Source organism: Bos mutus, chromosome 19 (genome assembly GCF_027580195.1).
Source record: "Bos mutus isolate GX-2022 chromosome 19, NWIPB_WYAK_1.1, whole genome shotgun sequence".
NCBI classification, from domain to species: Eukaryota; Metazoa; Chordata; class Mammalia; order Artiodactyla; family Bovidae; genus Bos; species Bos mutus.
This window is the reverse complement of record NC_091635.1, coordinates 43,610,273-43,627,047: the sequence shown is the minus strand read 5'-3', so window position 1 is coordinate 43,627,047 and position 16,775 is coordinate 43,610,273. Positions and strand designations below refer to the sequence as shown.

Genomic DNA, 16,775 nt, shown 5'->3' with positions numbered 1-16,775 from the left:
CCTCCCCACATACACACCAGTACACATTACACAGCGGTGGCCAGAGACACATTTACAGTGTGCGTGGGAGGCCCGTCCCGGGCCGCATCCTCGAGCGGGGTTCTGCCCCTGAATCCTGGGGTCTGGGGGTCCTGCGGCTGCTCTGCAGCCAGCCACCCTCGTCTCAGTGTTTGATCTCGAGGATGGAGGGGTTGTGGTCCAGGATGGCGAGGATGATCTTGTCCATGTACTGCCTCAGCCGGAAGTTGATCTCCTCCTGTTCCTTGAGGGCTTCCATGAGCTGGAGGGAACGAGAAAGCAAGGTCAGAGGCCAGGCGGGGGACCGGGGTATGGGCAGAGCCAGTGTCCCAACAAAAACAGCCTCGGAGCCCAGGCACCAGTCTCCGGTGTCACATCCGGGCAGGGGGGAAGGTGCAGAGGCGCAGGCCACACCCCCAGAGAGGCCTGGATCACTGGCCTGTTGAGGGGGCCCAGACGTGTGTGATGTTTTTGATAAAGGCAGAGAATGCTGGCCAGAGGCATTTATAATCAGGAGTGACACCCACTGTCCCAAAACCCTAAGACCGCCTGCTGCTTCCTCTCGCCACCCCCAGTCCTGCCGCTGTCCTTCTCCAGGTCGACTCCTGCCGTGTCCATGGGATGCGCCTCTGCTCGCAGGCTGGAGGCTGGTGCCCGGCTCATGTGGGCACTCCTCAAGGCCAGGGACCAGCTCCTGGCTGTGTGTCCCCAGCACAGAGTAAAGGGGTTCGGTGACTCGTGTTGAAATCTAACCTGGGTATCTTGGAGGCCTGATCTTTCATAACCATACCCCAGTGGGGCAGAAAGAGTGGGCTTTGGTGCTAGGGACCTGGGTTCCTCTCTCTCCATAAGCTGGGTGATCTTGGGTGATCTTGGTCTCCCGATCTGTGACATGGAAGTGTTCAGAAAGCCTTCGTGTTCTCAGAAGATTAAATGAAGACATACTGCAAGCAGGTGCCCCCCAAAATGCTAATATCCTTCTCCTGCTGGCTTGGGTCCAGGGGACATCCGGCCTCCCCTGGATCGCACACTGATGACATCAACGGGCCATTCCGGCACATTCCTGACCGAACGAACTCAAACTCCGCTCTGCTCCCAACCCCACTCTCCTCCCACCACATACAGGAAATCGGAGCAGGTTTATCTCCGCCTGCAGGCTCCTCCTCTCACGGCTCTGCTTCACTGTGACCTCTGCATCACTCGGGGTCACTGCAGATGGGGACTCCCAGGGGGCTAGGCCCTGCCCTGCTTTTCCTGCCCTGGGTCAGGACCCACGGGCGAGGGGCCAGGCTCCATGGCGAGAGCGTGTGGGCATGTTACCTCATCGCGAGAGGCTGTGTCTATTTCCGCTGCCAGGGACTGGGCTTTGGTCTGGGTGGCAAAGAGGTTCTTGGCTTCGTAGAGGCTGAGGCTCAAGATTTGTCCATTCAAGTCATCATTCTGATCTCGCAGCTTGTGATTCTCCTGCGGAAGGGGACACAGGCAACTCTGACTCCCATTGGGACCCACTTCTCTGCATCCATGGCCTCTGACCACCCCCCAGGGTATATGTCACTGGCCAGTTCAGAACACCCACAGATGACCTGGCCTCTGCTGGGTTCCAGGGCGAGGAGGGCTGGGTCCTGAGGGGGTTTGGGGTCCTGAGGAGAAGTTATAGCCTTGCTCAGGGAGCCAGGTTTCCAGAGAGGAGCATGGCTCCAGACTACCCCTTCCCTGGGGGTGGGTGAGCCGGAAGAGGGGACCCAGAGGACACCGCCCACTCAGTGGCTCCTTCTCCAACACTGGCCCTTGGTGAGGGAAAGTGATGCTCTGGGTCCCTGGGGTGGCAGGTCAGCTCATCTCCTTGGCTCCTCCTGAAGTCGGGCTCAGGAATCCTGCTCTGGGAAGTTCTTTCCAGGGTCCCCTCAGCTCCTGTGTGCAGCCGGCCCAGTACCATCCTGCCCAGACCCGGGTGACCAGCCCCACGCTCTAGCTTTTTGCCTCAAGGCTCCTACCTGCTCACATCTGGGACCCCAGGCGCCCCCTTGTGGCTGAGAAGGGCTGGGGTTTCTGCTGTGGGACGGTAACCTCCAGGAGCCGCCCCACAGGGGTAATTTATTCTGCAGGGTCTCTGAGCACCCTCAGGCCCCCGCTGGGTCACTGCCCCTCCTGATCCCGCTTCCCCCACCCCTAAGGGCTCCTCAGTCACGGGAGAGTGTCCAGGAACCCTCTGAAATGGACTCTTGAGCTTAGGGTGGGAGACACTGATGTGCAGCTGGGTGAGGTCTCCTCCTCCCACGTGCCCAGGACAGAAGACTAGTGTCTGTTTCCCGTCACAGATGCTGAGCAAAGACCGACTCTGGGGTTTCCACCCACCTCGCCTGAGCTGTGAGATGGGGCCGAGCGGGCCTGATGATCAAGGTGTCGGGAGGAGCAGGCAGTTACAAGGGGGAAAGAGGCGCTCCAATGCTCAGCCCTGCACAGGAGACACACCCCGAGGGGACCCGGACACCTCATCCCCTGGGACGGGGGCTCCCAGGGCCTACCTGCTTGAGCCGCTTGACCTCGTGTTCCAACTCGACCTCTCGAGCCCTGGCGTTGAACTCGCCGAGGCTGGAGGACGAGCTGCGGCCCCTGCCCGGCCGCTCGCAGTCCAGCTTGTACATCTGCAGGTGCTCCAGCTCCTTCCGCAAGTCCTCAATGAGCTGTGGGGGAAGGAGGCCGGTTGGCAGGAGCATGGATACGGGGGGTTGTGGGGTGGGGTAGGGTGGGGCGCCCTGGAGCCCGCCGACCCACCTCCTGCGTCGCCTCCCGCTCCTTCTGGAACTCGAGGCGGTTGTGCCGCAGCTTGTCCATCATGCGCTTGTACAGGTCCATCTCATCCTTGAGCCGCAGGCTGGTGTCCTCCAGCCGGTCGGACATGCGCTGCCGCTCCTGCAGCAGGGAGACGGGGATGGGGGAGAGTTCCCAGGGGGCCCGCTGCGCCCTGGGGGGCTTCGCTGGGGGCCTGGGGCAGCCACCTTGACAACTGGGCAATCAGACCAACCCGCTGGACAGAGCCTTCCAAGGCATGAATTAAAGAAGCAGCTAGACCCCTAATTCTAGAGCTGCAGCACGAAAAGCCTCAGGTCTCCACAGTCCTTCAATGATGCCAGATGGATCTGAATAGAAGGTAAAAGTCCAAACAGAATCTGGCCTCTTTCTCCTCCTTATTTTCCCCCATAATACAGAGAAACGTATTCACTGTATGACATTTGGAAAATTAGAAATATGCAAAGACAAACTATTTGTATTTTGTTCCCTTTTTTTTTTTGGCTAGGGCAATGAGAATTTCAGAAACTAGAAACCAAAAGGCCAGTGACAGCCAACACGGCCTCTCTGTGGATTCAGCTCAAGATCCAAGTCTGAGCAATGCCTGGACCTAACGCTCACCTCATCCAGCTTCTCTGTTTGTGACTTGAGCCGAGTCACCGTTGTTCTAAGCTCGGTGTTTTCTTCCTCTAATTGCTGCACCCTGGGGAAAGGAGGACGAGAATGTCAGACATGGAGATTATCTCACAATCTGACAGTCTGTAGCAATTCTCAGCTCCCTAGAGGAAGAAGATATCAGAAAATGAGAAAGAAAGAGAGAATATGAATTGTTCCAAATGCTGGTATGGCTTTGAGCTCCCTGTCATCCAAGGCAAAATGATAAAGATCCTGAATTATCATCATCTTTGAATAAAAGGAAAAACTCACTTGGGAATGCATAAGAGCACGGGGCTCTTTGTACATACATGCTTAGGGCCTGAAACACCCTTCGGGGGGAAGAGGCAGCAGTGGTATTTTTCTGCTAAATGGAGAGTCTTCCTGTCCATGGCAGGGCCCTCCTGTGAGGATCCACAGCTTGAAGGCAATGAACGCACCATACTTGGTTTTCGTTCTCCCCTGGGGCTCTTCCCTTCGGTGTTCTCTGACGCCCACGGGCAGTGGTTCTGACCATCTAACCCCCTGTGTTAATGTTCACAAGGGGGTGTCCAGGTTGGTTTTACATGACCCAAGAAAAGGGGCTAGAGAGCTGGGCTGTCAGCCAGTGGCCCTGGGATGGTGCTGGGCCATTCCCAGCAGGGCGTTCCCTCTCCTTCGCACTGTCACATCCTCCTTGGATGGAGGGCTTCTTGGCCCCAACTGTCCTCTGGGCTCCCCAGGAGAAAAAAACCCCTCTCCAGGGCTTGAGGGGAACTCAGACCTGCCCCCCACCTGCCTCGGAGGAGGCCCTCACGAGAGGCACAGAGCACCCGAGGGAACAGCGGCCCTGGGGTCAGGTAAAGGGCAGGGTTCCGGGATGGCTCCCACGAGGGCCGGCTTCCTGGGCTCTGGCCTCGCCCTGGCCTGCACACCCACTGTCTTCTCCCACCTGCATCCCAGCCACTTCTCAGCCAGCCGAATGGCCGGCTGTCAGGAGCAGGCAGAGGACATGATGCTGAATGAGGGACCAGGCTCATTAAGAAAGAGGTGCAAAACAACAGCTTCTAGAACATGAGTGGACAATTAAGGGAAATTGTGTGTGTGTGGGGGGGTGTTTCTGATTGCATGGAGGTTTGGCCCGCCCAGTCCCCTTCGGGCCAAAGGGACTGGGCCTCACCCTGCTGGCCGTGAGGTGCAAGGTGAGAGACCACCTCCCACCCCAGGCTGGGCCGGGCAGACTCACCAAGTCTCAGCTCAGAGCCTGGGACGGCAAGGGGCCTGAGGAGAAGGGGGGCAGCCATCCACTGTGTCAGGGGCCCAGGAGGGCCTCTGGCCTGGGTCAGGGGGGAGGGCCTTGGACATCCTCAGAGCCCCCACCTAAGTGCAGTGTTCAGCTGTGCTGCAGCCCATCTGCCTTCCCGCTCACTCTACAGGGAGGCTGACGGATGGATACTGAGGCCCAGGAAGAGACAGAGGACGTCCAACGTGCTGGAGCTAGTGGGTGACCAGGCCAGGGCCCCAGGTCGTCCTCCCCTGCCTGCCTCCCGTGCAAACAGCTGTGGCCGAGGCCCAGGGGCAGCCCTGCACAGCCTCTGCCCCAGCGTCCCTGGGTCAGGGCGCCCGGGTCAGGGTGGGGAGAACCCAACAGCAGGGGGCGCTCCAAGCCTGGGCAGCAGACCCAGCCCAGGACTCAGGGCAAGACCTGTGTGCGTATTTCCTTAACCTATTCTCTAATTGATAGATAAAGCATCGCTTCCATTTCGACCTGCTGTGAAAAGTGTTACTTTGAACATTCTTTTACCTGCTTCCTAGAGAACACGCCCAGGTGTTCAGGTATCAAAAGGAGAACAGTTAGGACCGGAGGCCTCCCCGTGGGCTCAGTTTTCCCATCTAAACAATGGGACCGCGTCTGCCCACAGAGGCATCAGAGGGACCCACCTGGTGGTGAGCAGCTCGATCTCCGTGCTGCGCTCGCGCTCCAGCTTGCTGTAGGCTTCGCGGTGGCGCCTCGCCTCCTCCTCCAGGGCCTGCTCAGCCGTGGTCTCCTGATCCTTCACCATCTCCTCCAGCTCGTGCACCCTGCGGAGAGGCGCGTGGGCCCCAGTGCAGGGCCAGCTCTCGTGGCCTCACTGTCCTCCCCTCAACCTAGGCTGTGACCCCCGGACCCCACGTCACTGATACCCCGACTGTGGGCTGGCAGCTCTACTGACAGATGAACAGGGGACCCCGCAGCAGCTAAGGAGAGGCGGGCCAGCCACACACACCACCAAGGGGCGGTGCTGGCAGTTGGTCCAGAGGGGAGAAGCGGGTCTCCCAGGGTGGCACGGAGAGGGTCGGCCTCACCGCAGCCGGATCAAACAGCCCAGAGGCCTCGCCTCCTCTTTTCACTCCCTCCCTTCCAGGCTGGGATGCCTCTGATCAACAGTTCAGCTCACTGGGCACCCTGACCGCAGACACGGGCACGTCCTGCCTGGTGGTGAGCACGCCAGAGCTGGGGAAGGCCTGGCACCACTGTGGACCTTCTAACCTGTGACTGGTGGCCTGGACAGTGTACCACTTCGGGACACGACCCTCTGTGAGGCTGACCCTCCCGGCTGCACAAGAGGACCCGTCTTTGAGCCCTCCAAGGTTGAGGACCAGACCCTGGGTGGGGATCAGTTTACCAAGTGTCAAGAGGGTTATACTCTACACGCACCACCTCTGCAAGTTGTGTTCAATGGGCCTCTGTTGGAGGGAGGGCGCAGCAATGCCTGGACCCCTCCCACAGGTGGCAGGTGTGAGCCCCTGACTCCCACCAGTCTCTCCCTCTGTAAAGCTCGTCCCCCGGAACGGAGCCAGGCTCTCATTGTTGCAGGACAGAGACAGGAAATGGGTCCCAACTTCTACCTTTGACCCGAGCTGGGGCTGCAGACCTGGAGGGCTGAGGTCAAGCTCTGCCTGTTTCCCTGTCCCCCAAAGACCTGTCCTCCTGGGCGCCCAACATGGGCAGGGCCCACAGCAAGGCGCTGACAGGTCACAGACCCCCCGAGCTAGATGGACACGCAGGTCACCCCCACCCCGACCTCCCCCGGGGCTGTGGCAGCTGAGGCCGGCCTGACCTGTGCACCAGCTGTGTATTCTCCTGCTTCAGCTTGCTCTTCAGGTCCCCGTTGGTCAGGCTGTCGTTCTCCAGCTCTGTCACCTTTTTTTCCAGGAAGCTCACCTACCGTAAGGGGGTGGTGGAGAAAACCTTCGAGTCCACGGCACAGAGAACCTAACGACGGTGGGACTGAGGCCAGGACCCCCCACTGATGGTGTGTGAATAGCAGTCATGTTGGGGTGGGGTGGGATGGATGTGTCCAGGTGATCGGGGCTGCCTACCCCCAACTCCTGGGTCTCCCACATCCCCAGGCAGTAGCTCGGAGCATCCCAATCCCACTCCAGGGGGTACGCGCGGCGAGTCCCGTCTGCCCACACCCGCCCTGGCGCACCTTCTCCGTGATGTCGTTGTCACAGGAGTCGATGCTGTCCCGGAACAGGTCCTCGGTGCTGCCGTTGCTGCTGCTAAAGTTGCTGCTGTGCATGAGCTGCCTGGGGGTGGGGGGTGGGGCGGAAATGCATGTCTGTGCATGAGCTGCGGGTGGGGAGGGGAAGGCCCGCCTGGCTGCAGGGGCCTTGGGGAGACTGGGGTTCAGACTCAGCCTATGGGCTGGGGGAGCACCCCAGACCACTCACTGGGAGAGTACCAGGAAGCCCCGAGGAGGCTGCCCTCCCTCAGTCAGGGAGCAGAGTGGCCTGACCCCTGACCTCAAGAGATCGCTCTGCCCAGAGGACAGCAGAGAGGCTGCGATGGCCCTCCTGAGCCCCGGCAGACGTGGTCAGTCCATCAGGGACTTTTCTCCCCTCCCTGTGCTCACCAGGGGTCCAGCTAAGAGGTGATGTGGGACCCCAGCTAGTGGAGGCACCCTCCCCCAGCCCCCCCTCCTGAGCCCCTTTCACCTGGGAACTACCCCAATAAGGCGGCCAGGCACCACAATCCAGGTCAAGGGCCTGGGCTCCCTGAGACCACCCAGCCCCCCAACCAAGCTGGCTCCTGCTATGTCACTAGGGACCCAGGCATGGGTAGGGGGATGGAAACCCATCCAGGATGTGCAGGACCATGGGCTAGTGGGTGGAACTGAAAAGGGGCCATGGCTGTCCAGGTGACCCCTTACCTAAGGCAAAAACCCCTGTCGCCCCCCGGCAGCCCCCACCTCCTACTCCGTGCCAGGCAGCAGCCGGGGTCTTCAGCCAAGAGGCTGCCCCACCTCAGTGCCTGGACCCTTGCTGCAGCTCCCAGGGCCCGGGTGCGGACCTGGGCGAGTCTGCAGGAGAGCTGGTGTGGGACCCGGTGGGCCCAGGAGCAGAGGGACCAGCTCCAGGGGAGACCCTCACGCTCCATCTCTGTCAGCGGGAAGCCCAGGGCCTCTGCAGGTAGAGCCGCCTGCTCCAGAGCACAGGGAAGCACGTGGAGTGTGGGGCGGACTGTGTCTTTCAGGGCACCCCTGGGGTGCCTGCTAGAGGCAGGGGTAGCTGCAGGTTCAGAGAGGCTGAACCCTGCCAGGAGGGACACCAGATAGGCCGGGGAGGAGCCCAGCCCTTCCTTCCTGGAAGTGGATCTTCCGCTGCCTGCATTGCCCTGGGACACCTCATCCCCTCCGTGCGTCCAGCCACACGCGGGGCACTAGCTGGGTCTGAGTTGCTGGCACAGAGTTGGCCACCCTGGCAGCAGGAGTGTAGTGCAAGAGGACAGCATTCAATGCGAGCTACCCTGCTCAGATGGTAAAGAATCTGCCTGAAATGCAGGAGACCCGGGTTCGATTCCTGGGCCAGGAAGATGCCCTGGAGGAGGGCGTGGCAACCCATTCTACTATTCTTGCATGGAGAATCCGATGCACAGAGGAGCCTGGTGGGCTACAGTCCACGGGGTCACAAGAGTTGGACACAACTGAGCGACTAACACACATATACACACCCCGAGGGGGGTGCCTTACCGTCCGAAGGCTGTACTGGAGATCTTTCGATTGGGGCTACAGAGAGAGACAGAGAGAGAGAGAAGTCCATTGAACAGAGGGGCCTCTGTTCACCACTGCTTCCTTTGCCCTGGCCACAGGATACACAGATGCAGGCGAGGCTTTTTTCTGCCCATTGAAGGGAATTTACACATCAGCTTGGCCCTCAGAACTGCCCCCGATCACCGGCCAGGAGAGAGTGGGGGCCCCTGATCACCGGCCAGGAGACAGTAGGGCCCCTGACGACCGGCCAGGAGAGAATGGGGCCCCCGATCACCGGCCAGGAGAGAATGGGGCCCCTAGTCACCGACCAGGAGAGGGTGGGGACCCCCAATCACTGGCCAGGAGAGAGTGGGGGCCCCCAGTCACTGACCAGGAGAGAGAGGGGACCCCCACCCCGATGCTTCTTCCCCGGGTCCGCCCCCACCCCGACCCCTACGCTGGTCTCTGGGGCCTCACCTATTGGCCTTCAGGTTTTTCAGCCGGGCTTCCAGGTCGTTAAGCAGGTTGATTTTCTTGCAGCACTGAGAGCAGTAAACATCCAGCAGCTCGCTGTTGTATGCATGCCGCATCTTTCGAGGCGTCTGCCCCGCGCTGGGTCATAAGAAGGGAAAAGGTTCACCTTCGGAGCCACTGTCCAGTTTGGTGCCCCATCCCGCTGAGCTCATTACTAGGTTCTCTGAAACCTGTGAGCCGTGTGTGTGTGTGTGTTTGGGGGTGGGGAGTGGAACTAGAACAGTAGAGCTCCCTCCTCCAGTGCTCTCAAAGACAGGAAGCCAACTGTTTGTACCCATTTTACAGAGGAGGAAACTGACAGTTAACGTCAGAGTAAGCAAGGACTCAGCTGCATGGGAAGGTATCAACATGCCACTTGGCATCTGCGGCCCCTCAGGCTGGTTAATTCGGTTTCTTCCCCAAGATAGAAGGAAGGAGGAATTCCAGACCCCCAACCCCCAGCCCCAATCAGGATTCAAAGGCAGTTCCCGCCCATCTACAGGAGCAGAGCCCAGTTAGTTCACGCCTCTGCCTGCCGAACCACCCCCGGGATGAGGCAGGATTGGTTCTGCCACTTTTCCTGGATCCCAAAGGCCGCTGTAGACCGAGGGGCCACCTGGAGGACACTGACGACCCCAGGTCCGAGTAGACATTGGTCCTGGTCTCATCATCCGGGCAGGGGCTGCTGGGGGCACAGTCCACATCATCTGCCTCCCCGTAGTCCTCAAACTGCTCCTCGTTGCTGATGAGCGAGGTGGTGGAGTGCGTGGAGAGGTCTGACGTGGTCACGGACGGAGGGTGGCCCAGGGACCTGAGTGGACAAGGGCCAGCTGCGAACCGGGGGGGCGCCACAGCCCGTGGCGGACAGACAGGCCAGGACACCAGGACCCTGACATGAAGCCTGTCCTTCCTGCCCCGGTTAAGTACACTCTGGGGATCGTATCCTAAGGGGACCATCTCATGACAGAAAAAGTTTCTGCTCCAGAGATGTTCAAATCGACATGTCTACAGGGAAGCAAAACACTGCTTAGAACTCAATGGCTTATTGAAGTGACACTGAAACGGCTATTAAATGACAGCACGTATCAGTAAATAAAATGATCACACAAATTGTAGACTCTCAAACTGTTGTGGAAAGGTTTGTGAAAAAAAAAATTGGCAATAATGTGGAAAAATTAAAACTCAAAGCTTTTTTAATTAAAAAAAATTTTTTTAAATTAAAACTAAAAGCTAAACTTAAAAACATTTTTTTTAAGTTTTCCCAGGTAGCACTAAGTGGTAAGGAATCCACCTGCAACCCGCTTCAGTATTCCTGCCTGGAAAATTCCATGGACAGAGGAGCCTGGCATGGTTACAGCCCATGAGGCGGAAGAGAGTCGGACATGACTGAGCACACACACACAAAATTAAAACTAAGAATGAAACAAAAGATGTAAAATTTTAGGCATAATAAGTCTAAGCATGCGATGAGTCTACACAGAAGAAGGAAAAGCAGGAAATGAAAATATTTAAATGGCAATCGGGCTTGGGGTGTGGAGGGTGGTGCCATCAGTAAAGTGAGTTACCTGCCCTTCATTCTCCCTTTTTCAAGCTGTGTAAGTGCGTATGTTCCAACAACGAATGAGGTTTCAAAATAAACAACGAGTTACTAGGCAGGATGCGTCTCCTATGTTTATAGGGAGGAATTCTTGTCCAGAGAAGCCTGACACCACAGATCACGGGTCAGAGACCCTGGGTCTCTCACCAGTGACCCAGGGGGGCCTGGGGCAGCGTCAGGGGCTGGCTGCACCTGCTCTGCAACCTAAGAACAAAGAAGTACAGCTAACCCATCACCTGGCAAAGTATATCTTCCCTTGAGTCACGGGGCGGTAGTTGCTCATTAACTAGGATCTCTCCACCAGTGATCCAGGCATCACAGCCTTAATGATAGGGTGACAAAGATCAAGTCTTTTGGTACCCCCACCCTATCTGATTTATTTACTTATTTATCTGCCCTCCGGTTCCTTAGCACCTGGGGTTGCATTTGTCATATTCCTCACTTTGTTCTTGTATAAATTTTACTAAAACTCTTGGTACCCACTGCTGGCTGCCTCCTGGTGACTGGTCCCAGAAAACAACGGGAATGATCGGGTAGCAAATGATTAGCCAATAGGTCAAAGGGTCTGTGGTCCCCATGACCGGCTGTCCATGGGCTGTGGTCACAAGCACAGTGGATGGACCATTCCCAGGATGCAACACGGATGAACAACTCCAAAGGCATCTCCTCCCTTGAAGACTGTGACTTCTAGAGCCACTGGGGTTTGAGAATACCTGAACTGAGAAAATACATTAGGCTGGAACATATGAAATTGCCTTTTCCTTGAAAGGTGCAGATGATGAAAAGCTGACAATTTTGTTTGGTCAACGGATACTGGAAGCCCTTGCTTCCTTTTCCAAATCTCTGGGCTGATCATCACATGCTCATCACCTTCTCCTGATGCCTGAAGCTCCAGGCAGTCTTAACTCACTTGTCCTCGGGCAGGAACAGGCCTCCTAGACCCGCATCCTTCTCGGCGGGAATTCCAACCGGCCCCTCCAGGCTCCGAGTGCTCTCCATGGGGCCCTCCATGTCCGACTCCTGGGGGCCCTCGGGTGGGGCCAGCGTCATGGCCTCATCCTCATCCTCGGGAAAGAAGTCTGGCTCTGTGGGCAGGAGCTCGCCATCAGCAAAGGTGGGGTCTGGCACCTCGCTGCCCTGGGGAAGACAGAAGGGACAGCGTAAGTGAGCCTGGCTTCTGGGGCTCAGCAGTGCTCCTCAGACCACAGGGATGCCAGGAGGGGACTGGCAGGTGGTGCCAGGGAGCCAGAGGCCCCAAGACCTCGGGTATGAGACCCTGGCACGTGATCTGTCTTGGGGACCTCTTAAGCAAGCCCAGTGAGGGGTGGGAACCTCTGGGACCACTGTCCGTGGAGAAGGGCCACAGTCAGGCCAGCTGCATGGTCCAGACTCCGCTCGGCAGGGTCTCCATCCCAAAGTCTGGACAGGAAGGCAAGTGACTCAGAGAAGGCTTCTTAGGGTTGTAAGGGCACAGCCCCAGTGACAATGACAATGACCTAGCAGAGTTTGATGCAACATGCTACAGGGACATCAGCAGAGCATGAGGGTCGGCCCCCCCTCTGTCCCCCAACGCCTTGATTCTGGGCATGTCAAATATTGTCTCTGAACTCCAGTTCTGGCCTCTCTGTAAGCCGAGAATGGCAACGGAATCCTACGGGATCCCTGTTCCCAGCAGGACCTCGATGGATAACCCGTGGCCACGAGTCTGTCCCAGCCCTGCCACAGCCACCTTACTGCTGTTCTGTTCAGTTGCTAAGTTGTGTCCGACTCTTTGGGACCCAGTGGACTACAGCATGCCAGGCCTCTCTCTGGCCCTCACCATCTCCCAGAGTTCACCCAAGTGCGCGTTCATCGAATCGGTGAGGCTATCCAACCACAGCCACGCTGGGGAGCAAGAATTCTAGGTCTCTCAAGTCTGAGCTTTGGGCCGGTCCCCAGGGTCCTCACACATTGCCCGGCACAATGCCAGCATACCATAAAGATCTGCCCAAACCTTTTGCCAAAACCGTCTGAGAAGAGCTCTGGGTTCATTCAGCATTTACCCTAGTCTGAGAGGCAGCTTTCTGCAAGTCATTTTTCAAGGCTGCTTTGCCCCTAAGGAGGTAGGAACCCCTAAGGATGCCTCCACCTGCTCCCATCCGAGATGTCAACTACCCCCTAGGTTCTTCGGCCTGCTTCTCAGTTAGGGTTGGCAGAGCCCCGGTCAGAGGTGCTTTCTCCAGCCCCAGGACAACAGGAAGGGTAACAGAAACAGGGCTGAGAAAAGCCTCAGGGCATCTCAGACAACAACAGGATCAGAGACATGCAAGGAAGGTGGTGAGCGAGCAGCGTGGCTGTGTCCTCTGGTAAGCAGGCAGCCCTCCTGGGGGTCTGTCCCCACCGAGACGTGCTGGGGCTAAGAATAGATGGTGATTAATGAGCCTGGCTCCTGCCTGTGCTGTGACTCGGGCTGAGCACCAGATGACCAATAAAGCCAGCATCAGGCAGCCAGCCACCCCTGACTGTGGAGGCCGAGGGGCTGTGTAATTAAACTCACCCCTAGTGTTCACGTGGCCCTTTCCACCTTTGCTGTTGTTCAGTCACCAAGCTGTGTCTGACTCGATGTAATAATCCAACCCCACAGGGCTCCAAACCTTATCAGATCTTATGTCCTAAGCAAGCTCTTGTCAGCAAGCCCGAAGCTGTGTCTCCGTAGGAACAAAGAAAACCCAACATTCACAGACCGACCACCCATCAATTCTGGAGACCAAGTTGAGAGTTCATGCATAATCTCATTTGGGCTTTACGACCCTTTGAGACACAGATTCCCATCCCCATTTTACTAACGAGCAAGTGAAGGCTCAGAGAGTAACCTGTCAGAAGTCCCCCGGCCGGTGGGCAAAGAACCCCCACCTGCCTCTGACCACCGCTCGCTTGGTTCTATTTATCCCTGATGTGACCCACGCTTCATGGGTTTTCAGGCCCCACGGTGACCATGAAGAGGCACAAGACAGGGCCACGTTACTAACTGTGAAGCCCGGGGGCTCCGCCTAATGCTGCAACTTCCACATGCCACCCCTGCCCGCCCCCCAGCAGGGCATCTCCGGGTTGGCGCAAGGCCGCCTGGAGGGGTCCTCCAGGGAGAGCTGGGCTATGGAGGAGTAAGGCGTGTGCTCTGTCCACCCACCCGCAGGCTTTCACCCTCCCAGACACGGCAGCGCTGGCTGGGAGTCCCGGCTCTGTGGCTCACAAGAGGGGGCCTGGTCACTCTGCAAGTGGGTGTTTCTCCCCATCTTCCCGGCCCCGAAGGCCGGGTCTCCTTCCACCGCTGTCTGGCCTGGGGCCACGTGGGCACCAGTGGGAGAGCTGGGGTCAGACTGTCAGTCACCCATGCCCACGCCTTTCCCCTGGCACCGTGTCAGCAGGCATCCCCAGGAGGCTGCCACCCAGCCGGCTCCCAGAGGCAGGCAGGCGGCTTCGTGGAGACCAGCATCTGTGTGCAAGCATCTGGCTTGGTCTCTGGCCAACTCATGTTTGCCTCGCTGGAGGCTGAATTTCAGCCAGGCACTCTGTCCCGACACCCAACTCATGGGAAGCAGGTGGGAACCAACGGCTCCCTCTCACCTGAGGTCCCATGGAGACATGTCCACACTCCAGGCACCTGGCCCAAGGCCCTGCCCAGGGGGGGAAAGGGTGGCCTGGAGTGGGCTGTCTCAGCCACAGACGGGCAGGGGCAGCAGAGGGGTCAGACACCCTACGGGCCCCCCCCCCCAACTCGACCCCCACCTCCTGGGCATGGTTTTACTCTTTGATTGAGCAGGGTCCACAGCCGCTGGGCCCTTCACCCTTGACAAAGCATCTTGTCTCACACACACACACACCGTTAGTCTCTCAACAGCCCTGGGAGAGCTCAGGGAGAGGAAGTTAGGATGAAGATTCCTCTCGTTCATCGACACACACAGGAGATCAGAGTGGGAGGGGCTGCCTGGAATGCCCGGGCCACAGACGCCCCCACTGAGACCTGGAGCCGGGCTCCAGGCACGCCATGTCCGGGACCCTCAACCCCACACCCCCCACTACACACACGTGTGCACACCCTCTCAACACACCAGCCTTTTCTTTCAGAAAATGGCTGCTCTCCCTACGGCAACACCTCTTCATTCAGCCCACAACTGTTGCTCAAGGCAAGTGGAAATTTTAATTGTAACTTGGAAACCATTTCTAGGGCAGACAGTCCCTGACTTGTGATGGCTCGACCTATGATTTTCTGACTTTACAACGGTGTGAAAACACACTCGCCCAGTAGACACACGGACTCTGAAGTCCGAATCTTGCTCTTTTTCCAGGCTAACAATGTGTGTTCTGATGCTCTCCTCATACTGAGGGGCCTTGGTGCCTGGTCAGACACGTGATCATGAGGGTGAACACATCACAGCCATTCTGTTTTTCACTTACTACAGCTTTCAGTCAATTACATGAGCCACTCAACACAATTTCTGCCCCTTCTTAGGGGCTGTGTGTTGCAGGAGCCGAGCTGTCCCTACAGCCCATGGGTCCCCGGCTAGTCAGCCAGATCTAGGACAGACCAGAGGCCAGGAGGTATGCCGTCCTTAAGGGACTAGGGTTTCTGGAGAGTTCTGAGGTCCAAGGCTGAGCAAACAGGTCCCTGCCAGCTGCTCTGGGAGGGCAGGTCTGCAGCACCAGCATCTGCTCCCCCCGCCCCCGTTCTGGGCTGGGGCGGGATGCTGCTGGCCTCAGCTCGAAGTGGGAGCCCAGAGGCACACAGTCTGCCCGTGGTGACCCCCTCTCTCTAATCTTAGGAGCAGCCTTCACCCACCAGCAGGCCCCAAGTCACCTCTTCCTCTGTAGGAAGCTGGCATGAGCTGAATTCAATGGCTGATAAGAAGGCCATTGGACTTCAGGACTGGTGGGGCCCTTCCAAGCCTTGGAGTGGCCAACAATGCCCCACTGTCCATGCTCTGAGGGGCTGTGGAAGGCCCCAAATGGATGACTTTCTTTGGCCCTCCCCATCCCAGCCCAAGGAGCTTCCCAGGTGGCTCAGTAGTAAAAAATCCACCTGCCAGTGCCAGAGACTTGTGTTCCATTCCTGGCTTCAGAAGATCCTCTGGAGAAGGAAATGGCAACCCACTCCAGCACTCTTGCCTTGAGAATTCCATGGACAGACGAGCCTGGTGGGCTACTGTCCATAGGGTCATAAAGAGTCAAATACAACTGAAGCAACTTAGCATCCCAGCCCATTTTCCTGGCAGCCAGAAGACTCCAGGTGACCCCATTTCCACATTGCCCAGGAAGGGGGAGGACCCTAGGGGATAAACATGAGGACTTCTGCACCTGAGCCCCCACAGTCAGCATCAGAGAGCACAGCGCGGGTGACTGACAAGTGCGCCCAAACCGAGGTGCGCATGGATCGCTGCGAAGAGCCCAGCACGAGAGCCCCGAGTGCCGAGCCCAGCGCGGCCGCTGATGGCTGTGACCCAGCTGTTCAATCTCTGAGCTTCATCTAAAGACAGGGGTGGACACACCTACCTGGCAAGACTGCCGTGAAGAATCTAGAACAATGCCTTGCACCTCACAGGTGCCAGAAACACAGCAAAGAGGCACAGGGCGGCGTGAGGAGCAAACTCTGAAAGCAGCCTGACCGGCTCAGATCCCGGCCCCACTACTGAAGTAGCTCTGGGCTCTCAGGTTATTCAACTTCTCAGTTTCCCCACCCATGGAATGGGGTTAACACTTAGGATTAAATGAGTTGGTATCTATTTTAAGCCGAGGCGAAACTATAGTGTTAGTCGCTCAGTCATGTCTAACTCTTTGCAACCCTATGGACCTCAGCCCACCAGACCCCTCTGTCCGTGGGATTCTCCAGGCAAAAATACCAGAGCAGGTTGCCATTCCCTTCTCCGGGGGATCTTCCCAACCCAGTGATCGAACCTGGGTCTCCTGCATTGTAGGCAGATTCTATACCATCTGAGGGAGGCCCTTTCTAAGCAGAAAGCGTTAAAAAAAAAAATCTACTATTGTCTTCACTGTATTGAGAGAAGGCAGTTGGGGTGCCTGCTGGCCTAGTGGCCCCACTCCAGTCCCCACAAACCTTCCCCTCTGACTTCCACAGCACACTGGGTAAAAGCAGGTTGGGTCCAGCTTCTGGGAGCCAGGCTTTCCCAAGTACCAAGACTGCTCTCCAAACAGGTGCCTCTTGTCTCCCACCAGGT

The 16,775-nt window shown here is 57.7% G+C and overlaps 1 protein-coding gene across 2 annotated transcripts in view; it reads right to left on the bottom strand.

Moving 5' to 3' along the window:
* Positions 1 to 129: 129 nt before the first annotated feature.
* RAB11FIP4 (RAB11 family interacting protein 4) overlaps positions 130 to 16,775 on the bottom strand; it is a 101,069-nt gene continuing 84,423 nt past the window's right edge. For both annotated transcript variants that reach the window (XM_070390405.1, XM_070390406.1), the window contains 12 exons: positions 11,477 to 11,703; positions 9,586 to 9,780; positions 8,934 to 9,068; positions 8,457 to 8,492; positions 6,915 to 7,014; positions 6,543 to 6,646; positions 5,383 to 5,523; positions 3,430 to 3,511; positions 2,794 to 2,931; positions 2,544 to 2,702; positions 1,339 to 1,482; positions 130 to 280 (listed from right to left, as the gene is read on the bottom strand). In XM_070390405.1, coding sequence (XP_070246506.1) covers positions 164 to 280; positions 1,339 to 1,482; positions 2,544 to 2,702; positions 2,794 to 2,931; positions 3,430 to 3,511; positions 5,383 to 5,523; positions 6,543 to 6,646; positions 6,915 to 7,014; positions 8,457 to 8,492; positions 8,934 to 9,068; positions 9,586 to 9,780; positions 11,477 to 11,703 — 1,578 coding nt within the window. In that variant the 3' untranslated portion in view covers positions 130 to 163. The remainder of the gene's footprint in view (positions 281 to 1,338; positions 1,483 to 2,543; positions 2,703 to 2,793; positions 2,932 to 3,429; positions 3,512 to 5,382; positions 5,524 to 6,542; positions 6,647 to 6,914; positions 7,015 to 8,456; positions 8,493 to 8,933; positions 9,069 to 9,585; positions 9,781 to 11,476; positions 11,704 to 16,775) is intronic.